The 25,717-nt window shown below is 40.5% G+C and overlaps 3 protein-coding genes and 1 non-coding gene across 12 annotated transcripts in view; 2 read left to right on the top strand and 2 right to left on the bottom strand.

Moving 5' to 3' along the window:
• Positions 1-25,717, bottom strand: part of LOC122873028 (NACHT, LRR and PYD domains-containing protein 12-like) — a 1,034,258-nt gene that overhangs the window by 422,709 nt on the left and 585,832 nt on the right. The gene's annotated exons all lie outside the window — the stretch shown is intronic.
• The window catches only part of LOC122873033 (NACHT, LRR and PYD domains-containing protein 3-like), a 573,599-nt gene that overhangs the window by 255,080 nt on the left and 292,802 nt on the right, over positions 1-25,717 (top strand). The window lies entirely within an intron of this gene.
• Positions 5,070-5,141, bottom strand: trnap-cgg. Its single transcript has one exon. It is a non-coding gene; the product is annotated as a tRNA-Pro (tRNA).
• Positions 24,434-25,717, top strand: part of LOC122873030 (protein jagged-1a-like) — a 34,045-nt gene continuing 32,761 nt past the window's right edge. For all 3 annotated transcript variants that reach the window (XM_044189298.1, XM_044189297.1, XM_044189295.1), the window contains exon 1: positions 24,434-24,802. In XM_044189298.1, coding sequence (XP_044045233.1) covers positions 24,725-24,802 — 78 coding nt within the window. In that variant the 5' untranslated portion in view covers positions 24,434-24,724. The remainder of the gene's footprint in view (positions 24,803-25,717) is intronic.

Genomic DNA, 25,717 nt, shown 5'->3' with positions numbered 1-25,717 from the left:
ATAAAGCATGAAACACACAAATCATCCAAAGGAAACAATTGTCATAGAAACTACTATATAGAAAAATCAATTGAAAAAGTAGAAAAGTAGAAAACACTAATAGATTACTCTCCCAAAAGAGTTTAAACAACAAGTACAAACTAGCAGTGGACCAGGATCTGTATTGATACCTGGAAAACAAAAGAAAGAGAATAAAAAGTTGGGACACATCAACAGAAATTAACTCATGGGAGAGACAATCAAAACGCGTTCATATTAAAATCTGTAAAAGAAGAGTAGGATCTGTCAGTCACACATATGTTTGTTCCAACTATAACCACTCACAAAAAAGGTTTAAGTCAAGGTAAGAGGGTGTTAGGGGTGAAGATGGAGAATTCCTCTCTAGTAGCATACGCACGGGTAACCGAAAGAACCCTGTGGCTGTGCATTTTAATTCGTTCAGATACAATCCATCTACACTGAGACTGAAGGTGTGAAAACCCCCAGAAGGTGAGTGAACATCAGCAGCATGCTTCTGAAAAGATAAGGTTTCTGTATCTCTGCATGAGGAGTGTTGTGGGTGAAGCTGCACCTGACAGAAAAGAGTATGTAAACCTCCACAGTCCAGAAAGGCAAAAACAAAGGACACACAGCGCCAACAGAGCGACGTGGAGTCAAAAGCTGAGCCGAATGCCGTGATAAGACAGAGCAGTGGGAGACTGTGGTCTACAGACTCATTAAAGGTCTTTATGAGTCCAGGAGAAGGTTTCTCCTGAGTCAGTCGTCTGCTGCTGGGTTCACATGTCACACTTTAAATAACCCTCCTCTTCTTCTTATCTGCAGCCGTCTTAGTCGAGGTGAGAGTGAGTGAGCGCAGCAGTCTAACGCTGGCTTCAGTCTGCGGCTGCAGGTCTCCTCTGAGGACACCATGTTACAGTCTGTGTTTGCACTCAGCATCTGTCAGTGGTTTAACCTGCTCATTGTCCCTTCACATGTCTCCTTCTTCTCTACATCAGTGGCTCCTAAACTTTTTCTGTCATGAAGCTGAAAAAATGTTTTTTTTAATTGTTCCCCAAATGAATTAGATTCATTCAGCGTTTGTTCCACTTCACATCTTTCCTAAACTATGGTAAAGATAGTTCCTGAAAAGGCTGCGGAAACGCAGTTAGATGCTTAAATAAGCTTCAACTTTTGACCAACCTAAAACTCAACTTGAATCAAGAGTTGTTTGTCACCAAATCAGACCTTACGGTCCTCACAGGGCAGCTGCGACAGGTCCAAAGACATAAATGAAATTTAAAAATATATATTTTACAATATATAATTACATTTTTACCATTTCTGGCCATTTTGCAGTGCCCTGTCGCAGAAAATGACCGTAATCTATTTGAAGGTGTTATCAGGTTATTAATTAATGTCACGGACTCTGCTGCTGACACTTTTAAAACCTTTTCCAGCACCATTTTCAGCTGTAAAGATTGAAATCTGTGGAAGTAAGTTTGCATGTTGTTGGTGCAGAGACATTTTGACAGCTGACGCAGGGGTTTGTCTTGCAGCTGCCTCTTACTTCCACTTGTCAGTCATTCACACCTCTGTATCTGAACTGTGATAACCACAACACACCAGGCGCCACAGTACTACACTGAGTGTGTGTGTGTTCTCGTCTGTCTGTCACTGTAGGAACCAGCCTGAGTTTTATTACACAAGTTTTACTTTAACTATTTGTACTCTTTAATCAGACTAAAGCTGGATTTAAAATTGAATCATGTGTTAATGTTTTGCTTTAATGTTTAGCATCAGATTATATCATCATATTGTGTGTGATCAGGTTGTATCAGTCATGTACCCCACAGAAACTGTGTTTACATTTTTTCATTCAAAACCGATTACCGACTTTTTCTTAAACCACGGGTCTTGTTGTACAGCGGCTATGTGCAAAGCCCTTAACACACACCTGTAAACCTCCCATAACACTCTAAAGCCCTGCCATTGGTCACCACAGGCCGCAGTGTTTATTACAGACAACAACCCGAAAGCAGCAAGAAGTCTTTACACTGGTTAAAAGAAAACCAGTGGTGACTGTCGGTAGGAGACAAGATACAAAGCGCAGCCTCTGGTATTGAAGTCACATGCTTTGTATGCCAAATCTTCCACCCAAACTTTCTTCACAAGTGGTTTTGCGGCTCTGTAACAACGCCATGCTACTGAGACAATTACTATTCACATAATGGAGTAAAAATGTATGAGAATCAAAGGAATCATCAGCTTGGTTGGAAAATATTTCCATTCATTAAACAAACTGAAAGAATGATCAGGTTACAGGCCTGTGGGGTGACCAGAGCTTATTAATAATTGACAGCGTCCTCTGATGGACTTCCATCACATCACAGCTGTCACCTTTAACCTTCAGAAATCAATAACCAGCTCATCTGCTACTTTCCATCGACGCCCCGCTGGGAGTGCTCCGTAGTCAGCAGCATGCCTTTTCATTAAGATCAAGTGATGCCATCTGCCTGGTTCACTTATATCTGAAAACCCGGACAAATGAAACCAAAGTTCTCGGCACAGCTAGATATCACCATTGGTAAATGAACCAACCCTTTACTGGCACTCTCCAGTGAGTACTAACTGACTCAAGCCAGACTGCTTTGGTTAGCAGTAAAAGTTAACATGCTAACAATCAATGTTTCATTATATAAATAGTTACAATGAGAGACCTGCTGGAAAAACACAAGTGAATGTGATGCAACGGGGAGTCGGCTTTAACGATGCATCAACAACAAATATCAGCTAGCTAACTCTGTGAGATCGCCCCTTTAGACTGTATGTTATTTCGACAGTGTTGTTGAATGGCTGCTTGTGTTATGAGGATATTTCATTGGAGAAATTTGGTTTCTTTTGTTAAATTACAAAAAAACATTTTTGTAGAAAAAAGGTTTAAATTTATTTCACAAAGTAAGGTATCAAAAAAAGGAAAATTCTGGTACTGGTACTAAAATTATTTGTGAGGTGTTTTTAAAGATTTAGATCTTCAGTACGAACCAATGGGCTTGGAGCTGAAAGCCACAGACAGGAAGTCAGAAAGTATTGAGAGATGGACTGACACATTGTTGGTTTGGCTTTAACATGGGATTTGCTGACAATGAGAAAAATGTAGAATCAGCCTTATCCTTTACATCATATTCCCACCCCGAGCCCATTCAGTAGGTTGCAGGACATGCTGTTTGTTTTGGGGCTCAAACCTGTGACTCCGTGGTTACCGAGCAGACTAGCTGCTCACAGTAGAGGAAAAACTTTTAAATAATCCAAAACTTTTCAGAGGTTACTGTGGAAACTGCCGTTGTATACAATATCAGATACTCCCAAATTTCCTCAGTTATTCAACGCACACAGTGTAATGCAATACTAGATACAGTACCTCAGCCTCTTCCTCCTCTCTGTGAACTCTGGTGATCAGTGAGGCTTCACACTCATAAACTCACCCGTCTTCAGTAAACTTTACTCTGGTAAACCTCAGTGCTTTTTCCTCGGCCTCCCTGGTTCACCAACACAAATCCTCTCGGTCTGAAAGCCCTGAGGTGAGGGAGCTTTGGTTAAATCTCATAATGGGTCACAGATTTTGTTGAGGTTCTTTTGACAGGAGAACAGAAATACACAAATACCAACCAAGAGAATCTTTTTGCCTTGTAGCAGCAGATCCTACAGTCTGTCCAACACATACAGTTATCTCAAAACTTACTGACTACATTTATGTGAAATTTGATGAGGATATTCATGACCCCACAAGATACATTTGAAAGATTTTAGTGATCCTATGACCTTTGTCTTACGCCACCCTCAGGACTAACTTTACATGTTTAGCTCAACAAGTAGGATGGTGATGTCTATATCAGCCAGTTGGTTGGTCCACCACTTTGGTCCCGATTGAAATATCTCAACAACTGTTGAATGCATTACCATGAAACATTCATGGTCCCCTGAGAATGAATCCTACTGACTTTGGTGATCCTCTGACTTTTCCTGTAACGCCACCGTCAGGTCACAGCTACAGGTGTGGCTGTAGACTCTTGTTTCATTATGTATCGGACAACATGAAGGAAATGAGATGATCAACGCGTGTGTTTTTTTGTCTGCTGTCCGTTCATTTTGCCGTCAGGTATCTGCAGCGATCAAACGACTTTTAAAAGCAGTGGAGCTCTGTAATTAATTACATTGCTGGTTGTGCTGGCAGCTCTTTGAAGTCCACGGTCCGTAATGCTCCTTATTGTTCCCCTCAGGGCATCATAGGAGGACTGTAAACTTCAGCTGCACAGCTTTATGGGTTTTTGACACAGTGATCCGGGCAGGAGAGGAGATGAGGCAGACGGTAGAAGTTAAAGCTGAGGGGGTAAATAATAAAAAAGTGTTATCTGAGGTTCATCATTTAAAATAAAAAATGTAGAACATCCACGTTTTTTAAAGGTCACCTCTGTGTCATTTCTCTTTAATCATGGTAGATGGTTTTCCAGCTTGTAACATGTTAGCAGATATTTGCTGTTCTTCTTTTGGGTCAGATGTTTTTCAGCATAAATATTCAAAGTGAGAATCATACCCCTAGACCAATGAACGAAGAGAACGACCTCTGTTTCAAAGAAAGACACTGATTCTATCACAGTTCAACTACAGTAGGAACAGCATTGCAAATAAAAAGCAATCAAAAGTGCTCCTTTTTCCATCACTTTGATGGTACCATGCTAGCTGTTTCCCCTCACTGCCCTGCTAAGCTCTAATTGATAGACCAAAGTCAAAGAGTTGCATTACTTCTCACAACCTGTTCTTGGCTAGGGCTCGTCTGGGATTTGAACCCAAGATTGCGTGCACCCTAATCTAGAATCATACCCCTAGATCAACGAGAGACGTAAACCATCCTCAGTTGCAAAGAAAGACTCAGATTTCATAACTTTTTTATTACAGTAGAAACAATTTTGCAAAGAAGGAGGTATCAGAAGTGTTCCTTTTTCCATCACTTTGATGGAACCATGCTAGCAGTTTCCAGTTTTTGTCCAGTTTTGTTAAAGACTTGCATTCGATTGCACAACATGTGCTGGCAAGGGCTCGTCCGGGATTTGAACCCGGGACCTCTCGCACCCGAAGCAAGAATCATACCCCTAGACCAACGAGCCACGAAAACCTTTGTTTCCTTCAAAGAAAGACTCAGATTTCATCACTGTTTAATTACAGTAGGAACAGCTTTGCAAATGAAAAGCAATCAGAAGTGCTCATTTTTCTCTCACTTGGTATATGATATAATGGTACTGAAATGCAAGTAGCTGGTGAAAATATTTTTCATCATAGATAAAATTAACACTGTCATCAAGGGTTTCTCTAGGATTTTAATCCTGGACATCTCATAAGCAATGTGAGAATCATTGCCGTAGACTAACAATCCTAGACCAACAAGTATAAGGGTGAATTAAGTTTACCTTGGGGTGTCTTTCTTATAAAAATCCAAGCATTATTTCAATAGGGATTTCAGCAAATTAGCCTATTTATTCAAGTAAATCATAAGTGATACTATGTTTTAGAGAACCCTGAAGAAGGAGAAGTAGTTAACATATTTGGTAGATGAGTAGATGAATTTCACTCATCTCAAGGTAAGTTTTGGTAATATTTAAAATTGAGACATCTTCTCTTTACAGTTTTAAGGTCAGATAAAACCCCTCACCAACAATCAGGGCCTGTCAGAGCAAAGTTGTGGTCTGGAGAATGACATAATTTGTTACCAAAGTTTTGTCCACAAAACCAGGAAAGAAAAGTAACAGAACATGAGAGCACTCCAATAAAAACAGTCCAGTTTACAGTTCTGCTTTCTGACAAGTACCTGCTAATCACTTCCAATGGATTCAACTCGCTGTTATCCCAGAATTCCCCTGGGTAAACTCTGGTCCAAGCTGGTCAAAGCAAGTCGTCTTCCTGTCGGTTGACGTGACGTCCCCCGAGGATCTGTGACCTTTTCAGAATGCAACTTCATGCTTCTGTAAAGACACTAAATGTGAAGGTTTGAATAGAACTGGTTGATATTAATACCATAAAAATCAGAAATAATAAAAATCCGGAGGATGAAGGAAGTATTCCACCATCCTCGGTGTGTATGGTTATGACTACACTGTATAGTATGTAAAATGTTCTTTTAATGCAATATATAGATGCTGTTGTCTGGTCACAAGTCAACACAAAATGTCAGAAATAATGTTTTTGTGACAAACACAGGACAAGAGGCTTCTCTGGTCTGTACTCATATAGGTAGAAAGAATTAAAAAGTAGGAAGAAAGGAAGAGTGAATTTTTCCAGTTGAGGAAAAGTGCCAGAGTTGTCAATTAAATGAGGACTGCACAAATGTATTATTACACTTTTATAAAGTTGGAGGTGGGAGAGACAGATTAAAATAGAATGGTCAAAATTTAAGCAGCAGAGGTAGAGGTATCCTGACCTCTAGTCCCTAGTTTGGGTCAAACTTCAAAAACACTAGATCCTACATTTCCCATGATGAAACTCAATTGAGTCTCTTCACACAAATTGATGAATTAGTTCAATTTGTGAGAAGCTCCTGCATCCTGATCCCTATGTAAGCTCACAAAAGGTTTTTGCTGTGCTTTTCTTGCTATATCAATTTATGCATGCGATGCATTTGTAATTTAGCCAATAAAACCACAGAAATACAGTAACGCTGCCAGTGTACTACCAGAGATTGAGATCAGATCTGCTTATTGGATGGTCGAACTCTCATGTCTGTACGCTACATATGAAGCTCCAACCAACTAACTTAACTTAGCACAAAGACTGGAAACAGGGGGAAACAGCTAGCCTGGCTCTGTCAAAAGGTAACAAAATCCACCTACCAGCACCACTAAAGCTCCCTGATTAACATGTTACATCTCATTTGTTTAAGCTGTAAAAATGACAATATACCATTTTACAGGGGGGTTATGCGCCAGATTATTTATTGGCAGTGTGGCAGCGTGGACTATTGTGCCTGGCCAAGAAATGGTATGGAAAGAAAAGCAAATAAGCGCATTTCGAAAATTGCCAACCTTTTCCTTTAAGGATTCACCCTCTGGGAACCATGAATAGTCACAGCCAAAGTCTTGGAAATTGAGCAAGTAGTATCGAAAATGTCAAAATGTACTATCTAGTGTCCAGCTGACTAGCATCCTCAGGTTCCACCACTAGTAAGGCAAAATAGTAAAATTAAAAATGTTAAATAAAATGCACAAAAATAATATATAAGAAAGAAAACTGTGATGAGACACTGAGGAATGGGGTGGGGGTCTGCAGCATCATGGATCAGCCTGATGAATAATTTAAAGTTTCTACAGACAATAACGGCTCTATTCTCCTCTCTAGGGATCGGTGTTATGATGCCAGGCTCCCAGCCCTCTGTCATTACACTGTTTGTTGTTGTCCTGGAAAAACCACCTAACTGCAATATTGCGGTTTCACTTTTTCCCTCCTCAAAATAAAAGCCGACATGATCATTGATGTTTTGACTGAGTTGCATGACACTTATTAGGCCCTTGGAACGTCTTAAAATCCCATTGCATGATGATTCAAACATACGTTAAAAGTCAATGAGAAAGTAAATATTATGTATCCTTCATTCTTTGCCAATACTGCTGTGAACATATTGTATATGTGGTGTGTATCCGACAGCAGTGCTTTGTCATTAAGCCCTTAATGCAGCTGTATAAAGTTATGTGAGGGACTCGCTCTGGGCTCTGTTTGAGGAGACTGAACATGTTAAAATGAACGAGAATGGTTTTGTTGGGATCACTGCCAGCCCCCCCACTCACTTCACCACTACCAGCACCACCCAAAATCTTTGGCTCTATTCCCAGACCTTGTCCCAGCCCTGTAATACATTTCTATCATGCAGGAATGCCACAAAGTCCCCCAGAAATCTCCTCCAACTAGAGTTAAAGATTGGCTGCGGTACAAGACAGGGATGCCCCATATCCCCTTTTCTGTGTAGTCAGACATCTAAAAGAAAAATGTGATCAAGATGTGCAGCTGTACAATAAAAATTCATGAGTGGAGAAATCAGTAAAGGGTGAAAATAACTTCTGTCATGTGAGATAGAGTTGCCCTTAAACAGTTTTGTTTGGCTGCGGGCTAAAAATCTGTATGTTAAGATGCAGAACACGATTTATGTTGTGCTTTTGTAAACCATGAGACACAGTCTGCAAGAATATAGTTTATGAGCTTGGGAATGTTTGAAGATTGTGGTCATGCTATCGATTTACAGATTGTTGTTTTTCTTTCCTCGCATGTTGCGGAAACCAGAGTCCATTGTACATGCCTTATTGTTCCATTCTTTACTAATTTTTTCTTTAATTGAGAGACATGAAGGAGCTTGTAAAATGTCTGCCAAATACAGATTCTTTTCATATAGCGAGTGAATCATCACACATAAATACAAGAGTATTTGTCCAATATGGAAAAATAATACCCACAAAATATTTTGGTCTTGTGACTGAAGATTTTTCAGGACAAGAGGCGAGTTGCCTTTTTCTCTGAAGTTAAAGGGTCTAAAATACTGTCTGAGCTAAGTGCTTTAAATGTAAATGTACACAGTGTCATGTTTTAGCAATTTCACTCACTGCCTCACTCAACCAGGCCAGCCAGGAAACAGCTGTGTGTGTTCCTCTAGTTTTTAGGGTGTTGGCTAAACAGCTAAAATGTCATTTTAATTTGTTCTTCATGTTATAACATAACTTATTTTATACAGTGAATGAGTGATATGATCAGCATATTTATATTTGTATGTAATGGGCTCATAAACTAAAACAATAGATCAAATGCTACATATTGTCCCAGGATTATTTTCATGATTTGTCTTGTTTCTCTTTTGAACTACATCTGATTTCATGCTGACCTGCTGCAAAGACCCCAACCTTTAGTAGATGTGTAAATTCAGATAGTTCATCTGAAGCTGACAGGAAGTAGTCATGTCTTGTTTGTGGACACTTGCCTTCAGTCACGCTGCAAGACAGATCACTGAGAGATTCATAGCGAGGGACACACTGAAGGAGAATGCCAAGGAACAGTACACTGCCAAAATAATTTGGATTTCTTCAGATTTCCTCTCTCCTTCTGTCGCTTTCAGCTGGTATTTCTGCCTCCGGAGCTGCAGAGTCTGGATCTGTGGTTTTGGGGGGCACCTGCTGCCCCCGTGTTCTTGCTCGACAACTGCTACTACAGTTGTTGTTATTGGCTCTGTTACTGATGCTGACATTATTATTCCTATAGCTGTCATTCCTATTATTACTAATTTATTAATATTAACACTATAATTACTATTCTACTATATAAAAAATAAATAAAAATTCTATGTGGTCTTTGCATTGTGCCTCCCTAACCCCTTCCCCCAAACCCCTCTCTCTCTGTCTCTCTCTCTCTCTCTCTCTCTCTCTCAAAACCTAACAGGTCAGCGGCCATCATTGAGTCTGGTTCTGTCCAAGGTTTCTGCCTGTTAAAAGGAAGTTTTTTCTTGCCACTGTCACCAAATGCTTGCTCATGGTGGGATTTGTTGGGTCTCTGTAATTAATATTGTAAAGAGTTCGGTCTAGACCTGCTCTGTAGGAAAAGCGCAATGAGATAACTTCTGTTATGAATTGCTGCTATATAAATAAAATTGAATTGAATTGAATTGAAACACCAAACAAGAGTAGATTTGCAATCCAGAAACATTTGATCCTCTTTCTTAAGCTTGATTGCTTATCATGTTGAGCAATCTCAGAAGGCAATCTCAGAAGGGAAATTCACAATTATGTCCGAGGCCATTGCCTGTGATGAGGGGTCACAAATAGGCATTGCCTAATTTAAGGGGTCAAGGGGAACCACTGATCTGCTGGTATGAAAAATATTATGTCCAGTGCAGATTTTTAACCCAGTGGGTACAAGGCGGGTCCAATTCCATGACCCAAATAAAAATGGCAGTCAAACAAGTAAGCAGCCTTCGTTCTCCTCTTGTAAGTCTGTGACATTTACAAAACGGATGTCTTCCCCTCTGAGTTTTTTTTTCCTGGATGTGAACACAGTTGCCGGTTAAGTGATTGTCTGTGACACACATTAGTAAGGGTGTGTGTGTGTGTGTGTGTGTGTGTGTGTGTGTGTGTGTGTGTGTGTGTGTGTGTGTGTGTGTGTGTGAATTGTGCAGATTTCAGAAGCCAAACATCTGGTGGTAATTAGCAGAACTTGCTGCAGACGATCCTGTTCATTCTGCTCTGAGTCTCCACAGAAAACAGGAAAAAATTGGTGTTTTCTGGTGAAAAGAGGGTGTCATGTTTCTAATAGCATCAGGAGTGATGGAGTATGGAAGGATCTGATGGTTTGAAATGGTTATGAGATGTTAACTGAGTTAATTACTCAAGATAAAAGTTAACCAAATGTACAGATTAAATTCATTTTCAAGAAATATTAAATTTGTCATCAGTGATGAATCGTAATGCACTTTGATAAACAGGGTTTAGCTGCTGAAGCAATGATTGGGCAGTGTGGCAGGACAGAATATCTCTGTAATCAAATGCACACATTAAAGTTGGCTGAACAGTTTTACAGTTTAGAAAAGACTGACAGCCTTTAATTCTGCACAGAAAACCAGTTTGATTTTTAATTTTTGGGTCAAATGTTAAATATGAATCTTGAAAGAAGAGATTTCTCAGTATTTGTGTGACTCAGAAAGAGTGATGTGGGTAACATTTTAATGTTTTAATGGCAGGCTAGTCAGAGACTCAGAATACCATGTACTGTGTCTCATCTGCATTAAAACAAGTCTATGATTAATAAGTGATAATTGGAAAGCATCAAAGGCAGACTGAAGATAAGACAGAGCCCTGGACATATAAAATTGTATCATCTGCATAAAAATGGATGTTGAAGTACTTATTAGGAGGAATAATGTTATTTATATATATACTTGTATCTATGAGGCAGACATTTCTAACTGGGAGAAAAGTCAAATCAACAGCCTCAGTCACTCAGTCCCAACTCCAAATAATTAAGTTTTAAGTTAGGCTGATGTAATAAATCTGTACAGATAATCAAACAAATGAGCCCAAAATCAAACAAAATCATAGAAGAATCAAGAAAAAAAACACCCACACCCAAAAAAAGCCTCTTCCATGTCTGGCTGATTTACTGACAATGTCAACTAAAACTGTTCTGGTTCTGCAGTTCAGACAGAGAGAAAAAGAAGAGAAGAAAGAAACAATAAGACAGAAAGAGAAAGACAAAAAAAATATCCCAGAACTACACAGTGGATTTCCAACTGGATCTAAGCATTGTGCTCCATAATTACAGCACATTACTGCATATACTCTCTCTTTCTCCACACTGCGAGGAAACTGTTGAGGCTTCATGTTTAAAAAAGAAAAATCCACTTCCTGTACAGAATGAGGTAATCGCCGTGTTATAGCTACATATTTATTATCACTGTAACTTCAGTCTGTGCAGCAACTGTAACAAACTGCAGCCACTGATTCAGTCAGACTGCTGCAGTGAAATGAGCGACCCTCTCCCTGGTTCTCTCACTGAATCTTTCATTGGTTCTTTCTCTCTCTTACTTACTGGTTCTGTCATTGATTGTCCTGTGCTCATGCACTGGTTCCCTCTCTGGTTCTCTAAGTGTTTCTCTTATGGCTTTTCACTGGTTCTCCCTCTTGTTCTTACTCACTGGTTTCTCCTTTGGTTCTTTGTCAGGGTCACTCTGTGGTTCTTACTCTTGTTCTCTGCGTAGTTCTATCACTGGTTAATATTTTGTTCTCACTCAACGGATCTCTCCTGGTTCTTTCACTGGTTCTCACTCTGGTTTTCTCTCTCATGTTCTTTCTCTTGTTTTTGCTTACAGGTACTATCTGTTGTTCTCTCTCTGGTTCTCTCTGATTCTCTCACTGGTTCTCTTTCAGTGGTTCTCATTCTGGTTCTCTCTGTCTGTGGTTCTTTCTCATTCTTCTTCTAACTCACTGGTTTTCTTATTGGTTCTTTAACTCGCGCTCTCACTGGTTCTCCTCTCTGGTTCTGTTACTGGTTCTATATCTTGTTATCACTCACTGGTTCTCCCCTGTTTTTTTCACCGGTTCTTGCTCTGGTTTTCCTACTGTTTCTCTATCTTGTTCTAACTCACTGGTGCTGTCATTGGTTCTCTTGTTCTGATTTTCCTGGTTGTCTGTCTCTGGTTCTCTTACCTGTTTTCTTTCTGGTTCTCTCTCTCAGTTTCATTCACTCATTTCTGTCTTGTTCTCTCATTGGTTTTCTTGTTTTCATTCACTGGTTTTCTCATTGGCTCTCTCTCTCTGGTTCATTAATTGGTTCTGTCTCTGGTTTTCTCACGTGTTCTTTCACTTGTTGTCTCTCTGGTTTTCTCTGGTTCTAATTAACCGGTTATCTCATTGGTTCTCACTCATTCTGTCTCTCTCTCTGCTTTTCTCACTGTCTTTTGTTCTCAATCACTTGTTCTCTCTTGCTGGTTTTACTCTCTGATTCTGGTTCTGTTTCTCTGGTCTTGCAGGTTCTCTCACTTGTTCTCTCTGTGGCTTTCAGTCTGTCATCTTGCTCTTTCTTCAGCTGGTGAGGAAGGATCATGTCCTGAAAATCCAGAGAGAATCAGGTGGTCACCTGACGGTTACAGAACAACACATGTGACGAGGAGTGCCGAGCACACAGAGCTGACTGCAACAAATTCATGTAGCTTCTCGGAGGGATTTCAAAGGGCATTCTGGGAAATGTAGGAAATCGCTTACTGCAGTCAAAGTAGACGAGACAGGATGAAGAAAGGTGTATTTACCAGAAAATAAAGGTCCTCCAACCCAAAACACATTTAAATTAGATCACAGAGACGTTTCCCTGTAAGGTTTTAGAAGTAAAGTTCATGTTCAACAGCTGTAGACTCTGCCTTAAAACACTGAGCCTGTCTGTGTTGTGTTTAGGTTATTCCCGTGTTAGTGTGTCTGCAGCTCTCAGTTCCCACGCAGTCATCCATCATGTGATTCCTGATGGTGGGAACACCGACACAGAGAGAGGGCTTGTGTTTGCAGCCACAGTGCATCCTGGGAAGGATACGCATCCTTAAGGAGGACAGAAGGTTGATTCTCCCCTTTTATTAAGTTAACATTTTTATCCCTCCACTCATCTTTAGCATACTGGAGGAGTCAGGAAGGTGTGTGATTGAGTGTCTATGTTGCCTGTGGGAACCTCAAACACGGTTTTAGTTCTGATTCAGAAGGAAAAATGTACACAACAAACAGCTGACTGTCAATTGATAAATGTATCTTCAGCATGTCTGTGTTTGTTGTATGAAAACGACCATTTCTGAAAATGACAGCAGACAGTTGGGTATGTCTGAGGTCACAGATTCTCTCCTGTCACTCATATTCACACCTGAAACTCCTTCAGGACATTATTGTTCGTGCCATTTACACCTGTCAGAGATAGTTAGGGATGAGAATCCAGAAACGCTATCACTTTGGAAATGAGTCAAAATTGCAGAATTCTTCAACACTGTCAATTTGCTTTTATCAATGTCTGCGCAATAAAAAACGTTCACTTATAAGAACATACTTGTTCTCTTTCTTCCCCAGAGTAAGATGAGAAGATGGATGTTAGTTTCATCTCTGTGTCTCCAGTACAGAGATATGTTTAGCCTAGCTCAGCACACAGACTAGAAGCAGGGGGAAACTGCTAGCCAAGCACCTACCTTATTACACTTTACCTTAAGTGTAACAAGGTAGCTTGTTAGCTATTAAGCTAGTCAGTAGTCCATCCTGTAGTCTTACCAAATTAGCTGACAAGGACAAAATAATAGCTTGATTACAAGAATGGTCTTTGGGCAAGATACTGAACCCCAAATTGCTGACAGCTAGTTTCTTTGGACTGATGAGCATTTGCCATCAGTGTGTGAATGGGAATGGTATATAGTGTGAAGCGCTTTGAGTGGTCGGAAGACTAGAATGGCGCTATACAAGTACAGTGAATTTACCATCCACATACCCAATATGTGTGTTTTTGATGGGCTACCTCTTTGGTTTAGGCAACAAGAGCTACTTGGCTATGGTTCAGGATTGATTGTGGTCATGGTTAGGAAAACATTGCCATCATGGTTACAAGAAACCAATGTAGAACTGGGTGTGAACCACGGTCTCCGGTGCTAAAGCAATAGTTATAGTGCTTATTTGCTTTTTACAGTTGGATGAGGATGAAGATCAATACCACCTGATGTCTGTATGTTAATCTACAACCAGTAGCTGGTTAGCTGGACAGAGCCAGGCTAGCTGTTTCCACCTGTTTCCAGTCTTAATGCTAACCTATGTTCAGCTATGCCGTATCGATCTTCTCATCTAACTCTTGGCAAGGAAGTGAATAAGTGTATTTTCCTAAATGTCAAACTATTTCTTTAAAAGTCAGACACTTTGTATACTGACTATCCATCCGAGCCCTCACTGAGTGATTTTGTGTTGTTATAACAACATCACACTACTTCTCTCTTGTCCTGAGAGAAGACAGTCATTATCCAGACATCCACAACAGGTTGCTTGTCAGGAAACAACAGGTTGTTGCTGCTGTTTGGTGAGTAGAGTCTCCTAGGTTCTTTGGGTAGAAGATCTGAAATGGTCAACATGGCAATCAATTTTTAAACAGGAACAGGATGGATTAAGAAAAACAAGACAGTATAAGGGAAATAAATATTCCTCTTGTGTTACCTTCGATATGAATCACAACTGACAGACAGATAGCATATTGATATATAATAAATAATCCAAATGTCTTAAATATTCTGTATAGTTTCAGAGGTTTTTTCTGAGGTTTCATGGATCCTGTTGACTCGAGGCTTTGTACATTTGGTTTGAACTGTGTTCATCCGCATTGGACTGACAGATCCTGAACTGGTTTCAGCTCTTGGCAGCTGTGAATCCAGCCGACCAATCTGGTCTTCTTCCAGCTGTTACATTCAGTTCAGCACTTTAATTTAACCACAGCACCTCTGGGGTTTGTGGGCTTGTCTTTCCAGTGAGATTGCATAATGATAATCTTAGTTGCTGCCAAAGCAAAGCACAGAACAAAGCAAAAAAGAACCTGTGGTATTCTGAGAGCATAATGTACAGATTGGGCAATTATTGTTCATTGTGTGCTGTTTTCTTTTTTGGATGTAAGATAGGTTCAGTCAGAGTCAGGTCAAATGGATTGCCAGTGATTGCTACAAATGAACAAGCAGCTGTACTTAGTGATACAACTACGTGTCCGCTGAAAGCAGTGTGACAATCTGAGAGTAGCTTGTTAATATACAAGGACATGATCCCTCACTGGCCTCCCACCCACCATCACTGAGAGTTGTATTCACTTGAAGAAATCAGCATATATGCATATACACTCACACAGTGTTTGTTTTGACTCGTGTAGCCTACTTATTTGATCAAAATTGTATTTACCAAAATGAAGAAATTTCAGTTTCATACAGGTCTCTCTTTCATGGGTCCAGTTGTGAAACAACTTAAGTGTCTTAAATCGTTTCACAACTGGACCCGTGAAAGAGAGGACAGCTAACACTAGTGAGACTCCCACTTGTATATAATGCAGGACGAACACAGTACAAGAGCTGCCGATGACTCAGCAGGTGCTGAAATAAAGGAAATGTAACGTCTCGTGGGAATCAGTGCTAAGATTTGCATGCTAGGCAAACTGGCGTCTACTTTCTGAGAGGAATATGAACTTAACATGTCATAGTTTTAGGGTTTGGTCCTGCTTCCTGTTTTATTTTGTAGTGTTCTCCTCTCCTCGTGAATCTTGTGGTTTTACTTCCTGTCTTTGTTTGCTTTCCCTCCAGTTTAGATTGTTGGCCCCGCCTTGATTAATTGCACCTGTGTCTCGTTGTCTCCCCTACCTAAGTGTATTTAGTCTGGGTTTTTTCCTTTGTTCAGTGTCAGTTTGTTGTCATTCTCATTTGCATCAGCAGTAGTATAAATGTCAGGTGTCCCAGCCTTGTTTCCTGTGCTTCTGCTGAGTCTCTTGGATTTATTTCTGCATTTGCTTGGACCTCGTCTGGTTAAATGGATTTCGTTTATTGCCTGCTCCTTGTCTGATTTGTTTGCTTATCTTGGACTGGCTTCCCGATTTGGACCTCTCCCTGCCTGACTATCCGTGTAAGCCTTTCCCTGTAATAAATTAATGAACTACATTTGCTCTGCCTCTAAGTCTGCATTTGGGTCCTATTCCTTGTGTTCCCTGCTCCCTTGCGTGACAACCACATGACATAACAACTCGATGAGATGTTAATGTTATAAAGGGGCAGACATCTTAAATTACTAGCGGTACATAACCAATATTATGTGGGTTTGCTTAAAAAAAAAGGGGGGGAAACCTCCTTGTATCAACATTCGTAGCCTACACAGTATGATGTTCTCAGTCAGTAGTCAGTCACTACGGATAAGTTAACAGAGGATTTTTACTAGCAACACGTCAGATGTCAGTCAACCGCTGCCATTGGAAACATCCAACAGAGGCTTGAAGCTTTGACCCTATTTTCACAAATATGTCCAAAAACTGTTTCCCCTTTTTTTTGTAAAAGGGAAAAATATGTACAATGGTTGGAAGTTTCATTATTATTTTATATTTCCTTTTACAAAACAGGATAATTCAAATATCAGTTTGACATTAATCTGAAATGTCTGTTATTGTCTGTTGATTATAAAACTTTTAATTAGACAAGTTGGTTTGAAAAATCCAATGGATTTTTACTTGTGACAGTTTAAGCAATAAATTAAACTTTTAAACTTTTTCCTTTTCTGTTGCATGTCTGTCCGTTCTGGAAGAGAGAGATGCCCTCCTCTGTTGTTCTTCCTGAGGTTTCCTCCATTTAAAAAAAAAAAAAAAGAGGGACTCATATACTTGAGGCAAATTTGTGATATTAGGCTATATAAATAAAATTGACTTTACTTGACTTTCCAAAATAAGTGTGAAAACCAGGGGTTTGTTTACAACATACATGATTGTCTAACAGCACCACTGTACTTCAGCAGTTAACTTGGTGAGTAAAATGCTATAACTGATAAAATGATGGCAAACATTTTGAAATAAGACCAAGTTGTAAAATTAAATCGACATAGACAAACTTGCAGTATCTGTTTTAAATTCAAATTTAAAGAGAAAGTGTAAAGATTTTTTTTTTTTTAAAAACTCACCACATGTTTGAACAAACAAACCTAAAAGGAAAATAGCAGCTGATCAACAGGTCAGTAGTTGAAGAGAAAGAAATGAAGAGGAGTTTCTCCGACTTGTGGCCTCCTGCTGCGTGCTGACACAAATACTGTTGGCCTAAATATGTGCAGCCACAGCTCTCAGCCTGTGCGAGTGTTTTCTTTTGCCCAGATGAGACGCTGCAGAAGGCCTGAAAATGAGCAAGAACTGATGATGGAGCTTTGCCAAGTTTTCCATACCGCACGCTGAGAACATTCCTGATACGACTGCATCAAACCGCGAAAGTCAACATCAGCTGATCTGAAACTGGTGGCCAGGAGGGAACAGTTTTATAGACACACTCTTTGTGTACTGTCCCTGTCAGTTTACACAAGAAATCTTTGTAGGCCTTGTAAGATTTATATTTGCTTGGGCAAAATGTCACTTGCCCCATAACTTTATGTCATGTAAAAACAAAGAGAAAGAAATCATCTCCAGTAATAGATTAATAAATTAAAACTACATCAGTATCCCTTTAATTAAAATAGGTTAAAATACTACAGCTAATGAAGAGCAAGCTTCACTGCTCTTGACCCGCTCACATGCTGAGTCAAAAACTGACTGAATGTCCCCTGCAGGCCACCATAAGATGATTAATGGGAGCTGATGTGCAAGTTTGTGGCAATATGAACACCAACAATTTTTAAAAAGCCCCCAAACAACCAATATGGTTAAAAATTCAACCATGTCGAGAGGAAGATCTTCTGTCTTCAGGCCTGCAGCGAGTTTCCACTGACCTTTGACCTTTTCAGAGACAGAAGTGTGAACTAATCCGTATTAGTCATCATTAAATTATGTACTGAAACGGATTACAATGGTTGTTGATAAGAAGCAGGCAAAGGCTTGATGCTACACAGAACTTTCACACCCATCCATCCACCACAGATTCGTCTACAGAAGTTTAAAGTTTCAGCTGTTCTGTAAATCACCAAAACAAGCAACGGGCCGTTATCAGCGGCTCCAACAATTTCTGAATACTTAGAAAAATCAGTTTTTAATTTGTTGATTCTCCCAACAACTAGAAGTGTTTCGTATCAGCGGAGTACGCTCTTAAATTAGGTGAGTGTCGGACCTCAATACATTATTGGAACTGACTAAAATCTATCTGTAGCACCGAGTATCGAAAACGGTTCAATACTGAAAGTTGGATGTTCAATGCCTGGTCCAATTCACAATCTTGTTTGTCTGTTTTTGATCACATAGTTCCTGAATGTTTGCCAATTTTAGACTGTATTTTATCTTTTTCTACTTAAGTTCTTATAAGGGAAGGTTTTGTAGAAATAAATTTTTTTAGTTTTCAAAGTAAGGCATCGAAAAAAGGATTGTTTCAGGTATCGACGCTAGTGAACAATCAAAAAGAAATTCAAGGTTTTTCTTCAATTCTAAAAAGCTGACAATGGGGAGATATTACTTTTTTTTTTTTACCTGTCAGTGATGAAATAGTACAAATGTATTTGCCAAAGCACAAAACTTATTTTTTCAATCTGATTGGACAGAGAAGCTGCTGTAAATCCAGTCTGTTGCCCTGAAGCAGCTGATTAACTCCTTCAAAGCTCAGACGGGGTTTTGAACTCATGTCGCATTAACATCAGTAAATCAAGTGAAGGCTGCTGCTGCTGTTTACAGAGCTGCTTCATTTCACAAAGCAAAGAGCAGCTTCATCTAATTACATTTCCCTCAAACAAACTCAGGACAGTAAGGCATCTGTCAGTAAACAGAGGGCAGAGGAAGAGACGCTTCAGTCTGCAGCACAGAAGAAGTCGTTACTGCTGTTGTCGCATCGGGATCAGGACTGGTCGTTTTTCAATCCCAGCGTGATACCCGGGTTTCAGTACCTTTAAGTTTGTTGAAAAATATGTTTTTATTCTTTTTTGTGAATGAAGTAGACATACAATAACTTAAATAAAATTAGAAAATGAAATTAAGACACATTCCTTCTAGAATTAGCAAAGGCTCCTGATTTAGACCGATGAGTATCTGATCAAAGAAGATGCAAGACTAAGGATCTGAGCAAAAATTTGATGCCAGCTTTTAATACACTATCCGATACTCAATGCTGTGGAAACATTTCTTACAGCACTCAAAGTAATGGGGGTTTGATACCCAGGGGCCATGCTGGTTTCTGGATATGGAGATAATTAAGTACATTTTTTGCGTCCTGTTTGTGAACCGGTCTGCTTGAGTGTAATGATAAAGATCCACTGTAGAAGGTTTCTGAATTTAAAGCGATACTATGGAACTTTTAAAAGAAGAAATAACACAATATTCTTTTTACAAATGATAATTCATAAGTAATAAAGCACACCCTTTCTTAATTCAACATATTAGCAGTAGCTTATGATGGCTAATGTTAGCAAACTTCAGAAAGATGTTGCTGTGTAACTGAAGTCAGTTTGCGGACTCTTATCTACTCGTGCTACTGTTTGCTATGGTTTAGCCGGTCACAGATAAACATTTCAGTGTCCCATGTTCAGACTCACACCAACGACACGCTAGTCCGTCTCTCAACACTGTCTGACTTCCTGTCTCAGCTCCGAGCCCATTGGTTCCTGCTGAAGACGTAAACGTTTTTTACATCTTCAGTAGTAGTATAGTAGTTTCCTAAATCACTGTAGTTTTTATCAAACCAACAGGAGGAAACAGAGCATCTGTTGGGGACTATTTCCAGCGGCGGATGAATCCACATGTGGTGCTGTAGTGAGTGTTTGGGGCAGCAGGACGGTGTGTGTGGGGCGGAGTCAGAATAAACTACAGTGTGTGTGTTCATGGTGATGAAGGAACATGTCAGCCAGTGCAGCAGAGCGGCTCGCTGATGTGTTTTAATAGTTTCTGGACGACGATGGAGGAAGAAGATCCATCATGACACACACGATACTTAGTTAGGAGGATCAATAGCAGGCTTTGTTAACAATAAGAAAAATGTAGCATATCACCAGACTTATCATGTAAATGTAAAGAGAAATCAAGGACTTAAGTCTTAGCTCGACAGACGGTATTCTCTAATAGCTGCTTACGGCTTGCTGTGGTTAAATCAGATGAGTCATTTGTTAGTCAGAGCTGCTGGCCGCTGATTAACCTTTGTGGTTGTTTCGAGGTTTCAGTTTGTTTTGAAACACTCCCTCCCCACGCCGTCGACCTCGAGGTCAGAGACAGAGGAGGACAGAGAGAGTGGGACGTTTTCACACAGAACAAGGAGCTGACCTCACAGAGCAGAGCTGGTTATTCATTCACAGGATGCACTGCTGTCCTCGTCATGTGGGTTTACTTTTATACTACAACCCCTGTATTATCCAGAGAAACATACAGGAACGGAGACAGCTGGGTGACACTTAGTTCATTAACTAACAAAACGAGTAGAAAAAGGTCCAGGGTCGAAGGTCACAACACATGCTCAGTATGGAACAAATGCCAATATTCCAGTGAGTCTAAAGGACAGAAAAATGTTACAGAAGAGACAAGAGATACATTTTAGGAGTAGTATCACTTTAACAAACAACACAAGAAGAAGAAATTAGACATTTTTAAAATGTTGCAGGTATAAAAAGATTTTGAAATCAAACCCCATTTTTGGGGGGATTTATTTCTGCAATAGCCAGTGGGCAATTAGAGGACGTTGTTAGCAAAATGACCAAAATGCATCCCCCTTGTTGACCTGCCATCCCCCCTCTCCATCCCCTAGTAGCAGAGAGAGAGCCGGGGCAGAGGGGTTGTCTGGTCTGCCTGACTCGTTGATCCTTTATCTGAAGGAGGTTTGTGCAAGTTAGACTCTATGGCCTCGACCATTGCTCTGAAATATCAGCAGCCTGACTGTGCTGTGTGTTGACATTCACATCATCTGAACAGAGACGGGGTTTACTGACATTTCAGGTGCGCTCGCTTTCAGTCTGACACCAAATAAAGAGGTTTATATAATTATATAAACTTTATATAATTACTGATAAACTGCTGGTTGGTTTCTGATCGTCTGACTGCTCGTGTTTCTTATTTTCAGCGACGTCAGCGCGTTCGCAGAGCTCAGAGAGTAACTTGGTGTGTACAGTGTTAGCATTACTGACGAATGCTATGGACAAATCTACCAAAGCAAGACCCAAGTTTTAAGAAAGTGAAATTGTCCTTGATGTACCTGCTGAAGTAAAGTGCCTGGTATAAAAACAGTTGTCTGCTTTCCATCTGCGACTCAACGTGATAAACACCAGATTAACCAGGTAAAAAGTTCCCATGTGAATGACTTAGACAACAGGTTTTGTGATTCACAGTTTGGTTGCGAGTGTGTTCGCTGAACGGCATGAGGGATGTGCATTGAGTAACCACTGCTGTGGAGTGGAACAGAGGGAGTGTTGAAGTGGGAGATAACTGGGAGACCAATGGGTGGATGACACCTCAGAGTCTTCAAGAACTCGCAATCAGTCATTACAAATAAATTCCACCTTGAAAAAATACTCCACCCAAAATCTGTTGAGCATCGAACAGACACCCGCCTGTGAGCAGTTTTACACACAGGTCAGATTCTGGCCTGATTGCCGCTAACTGGGACCGATTCTCAGCCCCAATTATTCCAAGTATGCACCGTCTGCAATAACGAGCTCAGATATTGATCCACGGCAGGTAAAGACTCAACTTCCCGTTCAGCTGCTTCACTTTTTCTTGGTCGGTTTTTGGCTAATCCCTGCCAAAATCTTTCCAGGTGAATTTTGCTCTCATTTGCATTAAGTTTTCGACTTTCAAGCTCCTCCCTTACGTTGCGTTCACTGCTTCTCCACAGTGCTTTGCGAGGCGACTCACTTGTGTCCCATAGAAGAACCGTGTTCAGCGGGTCTTCACGTTTCGGGCTCTGGGCAGGACAACAGAGAAGGTCGACCTATCGATGACGGTTCACAGAATATAGATGGTTGTCTTTGGGTTTCAAACCAGTAATTCAATCTGTTGCAGGACGATTTACTTGGTAAAAATTCGACATGTGTCGTTCATGGGTCCATTGTTGTTAGACAGACCTGGTTTGTATCAAGAGGGAAAGTTTCAATTTTTGTTTCTGATATATTTTTCAGTTCATAGTCAACAGCAGAAACCGAGAGAAAACATGGGGTTTTACTGGTCTGTGGGACGTCCCACGACCTTTAGCACCAAAATCAGTCATTTCACACAAAGCATCATCAAAAATTTCAGTGGCGTCCGTAGACCAGAGACCTAAATTGGACCTCGTTTAGAACTGACGCAGACTGGGACATCAAACCTGGTCCAGATTAGGTCCTTGTGATTTCAGGGGGGTCAGGAGTCCGTCTAATCACCACAGCAGCAGAGGGGGTTGGGGGCGGGGCTGGTGGTTAGGGTGAGGGGGGTTTGGTTTTGTCTCTCTTTCAGTGATAGCAGTCCAATAATCTATTCATGGGGCTCCTCGAGGGAAAAGGGCCCAGCTGCTCTAATTTGAGAATAAAGAGGAGGCCACCTTTGTTCTGTCGCTCAGGCTCTATTTCATGAAGAAACATCAACCGCCTCCCCCTCCTCCCATCAGCCCTCCCCCTCCTCCCATCAGCCCTCCCCCTCCTCCCATCATCCCTCCCCCTCCTCCTTTCATTCCTCCACTCCCCACGTTTGGCACATTTAGATGTTTCGCTCCAGATTTACATAATCTTTTGTCAGTTTTATATTTTTGTTGGTGATGAATATATTTTTCATGTATATCTGTACATTTCACATTTCTGGAATCATCCTCCACACATTTTGTGATCTCCCCTTTCTGCTGTCTTTACATCTTCCCAAATAAATACATTAAAAAAAAGAACTAAATCTAAAATGAAATGTTTAAAAATATTAATATTCTGTGTATCTTTCACTGCCTCTTAGTATTTGCTCTTAGACATGATACAATAAGGGTCATGACGTTTGCACCTAATAATGTTTTGGCAGTTTTATATTTTAGATTTTTGAAAACCTGAATCCGATTCTGCTGCTGCTCGGCCAAACAGCTGAAGGATCATATCTTATGGGGAACTGCTGTAGAGGTCGAGTCCAGAACGAGAAGCATAAAAAGTAAAAACACGACAAATCAAGAATAAATGTGATAAATAACAAAGAAAGTTTGTAAAAGTGTGTTCATGGAAGCGACGTTAAAGGCTGTGCTGACATCGCAAACCCACATGATGATGATGATGATGGTGATTGTGGCAGTGATGAAGGTGGTGGGGGTGATGTGACATCATCAGGTGGTTATTTTGACAGTAACTGAAGGAATCTGTGGATGACTTGTTGCACTACTGAGGGCTTTTATTTTGAAAGTTGTTCACTTTACACACAGCACTGGAATAAGTTCAAGCGTCCACATACTTTTGACCGTAAAGTGCAGAGATACGATGGGGAAACACGACACAAAACAAACCAAATAACAAAACTAACAAAAGCACTGTTTTTGAGATTAAATGGTAATGGTTTGGGAATCTCTTTTGAATATGCAGTTTTGATTTTCCTCATTTGTTTCATGAATTTATTGTTTTGGTTTGTGAATGGGGTTTTAAAGTTCCCCCAGTGTCCCAGAATATTATATATTTTGTTCTTGTGCACTCAAGATAACAGTTTTTTTGTGCACAAATGATTATATATGGTTGGTTAAGTTATAAGTCTGAGAGGTGTTTTTTTTTTTTTTGCCAAGATATTATTTTTATTTTCCTAATATATCAACTCAGAACATAAACACACAATCTTACCAACAACCCCACAACCAACCCCCCCAAAAAACAACAACAAAAAATGGTATAGATGCATAAAAAAATGATTATCTTGTGCACACAATTTCAAAAAATGATTATCTTTTGGGACTTCTGGAGGTAAAAAAAAAAAAAAACACCTTTTGGTTTCAGGGAAATATTGTTGCGTTTGGCCACGTGACAACAACACTACTGAGAAAATACAGAAAATGTAATAAGATAAATGATAGAAATGAGTGCAGAATTTGAATAATAATTTAAAAAGCAGTCTCCAGCAGGACTTCACTTTCTTCTTCTTCTGTTTCTATAATTATCGTTCAGACGTTAAACGCCTCTCATGTCAGTTTTGGGGGGTTTGGCCTCCATGTGTGAAGGCACTTCTGCACCTCCATGTGAACTGCCTGTAAACAAACCGCAGCTCATGAATATTGATCAGGGGGCGGGGTCTGCGGCGAGGCCCCGCCCCCGCCGGTTGATATTCCCCGGCGTCCTCCGGGCCCGAGCACAGTGCCGTCCGCGCTCCAGCTGCAGGCCGCCGCTGTGCTGCGTTTAGTGGGAGCGCTGCTAAAAGAGAAGCAGGACAATAGCAGACAAAAGGTCCCCGTGCAGGACGGAGGACGCAACGGATCTTTTCTTGTCAGGACTTTGTGGAGATCTTTTTGGGAGGAAAAGCTGCAGCTCTGTCTCCGTGCATGTCCCATCCGGAGGAGTATAAACCCGGAGCGGAGGGTCGCACCGACTACCACTGAGCCCCGACAGCCGCCAGGCAGCAGCCCGCCGCCAGCATGAGCCTCACACGGAGCCCCGTCCTCCTCCCCGCTGCCTTCAGCCTGCAGCTCCTGCTGCTCTCTGCCCGCATCCAGGTACACCAGACTCCCGCTAATTTTTAGGTTATTTAAGTTTCTTTTAAACAGCGGCTGGCTGAGTTGTGGGCGAAGAGACCGAAACATGGAACAAATATTTCTGTTATGTTCTGGATAAAATTCCGTTAATTTATCCTCCTGACATCTTCATAAATGAGCGGTTAACGTTACTTTCCACAAAGTTTGGGAAAAGCTGTTATGTCAAGTCGTAAAAGTGAGCTAAAACCTTCAATTTTCAACTCTAATACTTTGAGCCAACAGGAGTAAAATCATTGTTGAACTTTGGATTTCCAAGTTTGAGAAAGTTGAGGTGTAATGCTGTAATTTAGCACAAACCAGAATCCTTTAAGTTAATTATTAATGAACCTTAAATATTCTTCAAATGTTTCACACAAAGGGGAATTGTGCTGGAATAAGTGCGTTTAAGGGGTAAAAACAACAGAATTAGTTGCTTTTGCTCCTCAGTCTGCTCTGATATCAGTGTTTCAGGGGGTTTAACTGTAAACTGAGACTTTAATTAGTGAATTTAAACGACTATTAGTTCATATTTAGTGTTGTGTGCATAAATAAGTGATTTGTAATGGGACTCTTGCTCCATAGGGATATAAATTCCATTAGATTTTGGTCAGCTTTGGATCACACGGACTGTGTGTTGAGCTCATGCATTGCACTGTTGGCTGTTCGATCCTGCAGGAAACCCTGAAGTCCTACAGTAAAAGTATCCAGAACACGATGGACTCGGGCTGCTTCCTGCTCTGTCAGTTCAGCAGCTGAACATTCAACAACTGTGCACCACTTTCCCCCTGGTCTTCTAAACCGTCTTGTCATTGGCTATATTTGATCTTTAAACATTTCCAGGACAGAGCACGCAGCTTTAGTTTGAAGCACGACAAGAAAAGGCCTCCAGGTGAAAAC

This window comes from Siniperca chuatsi, linkage group LG3 (genome assembly GCF_020085105.1).
Source record: "Siniperca chuatsi isolate FFG_IHB_CAS linkage group LG3, ASM2008510v1, whole genome shotgun sequence".
Taxonomy (NCBI): Eukaryota; Metazoa; Chordata; class Actinopteri; order Centrarchiformes; family Sinipercidae; genus Siniperca; species Siniperca chuatsi.
Note: the sequence above shows the minus strand (reverse complement) of the source record. Positions and strands in the feature narration are given on the sequence as shown.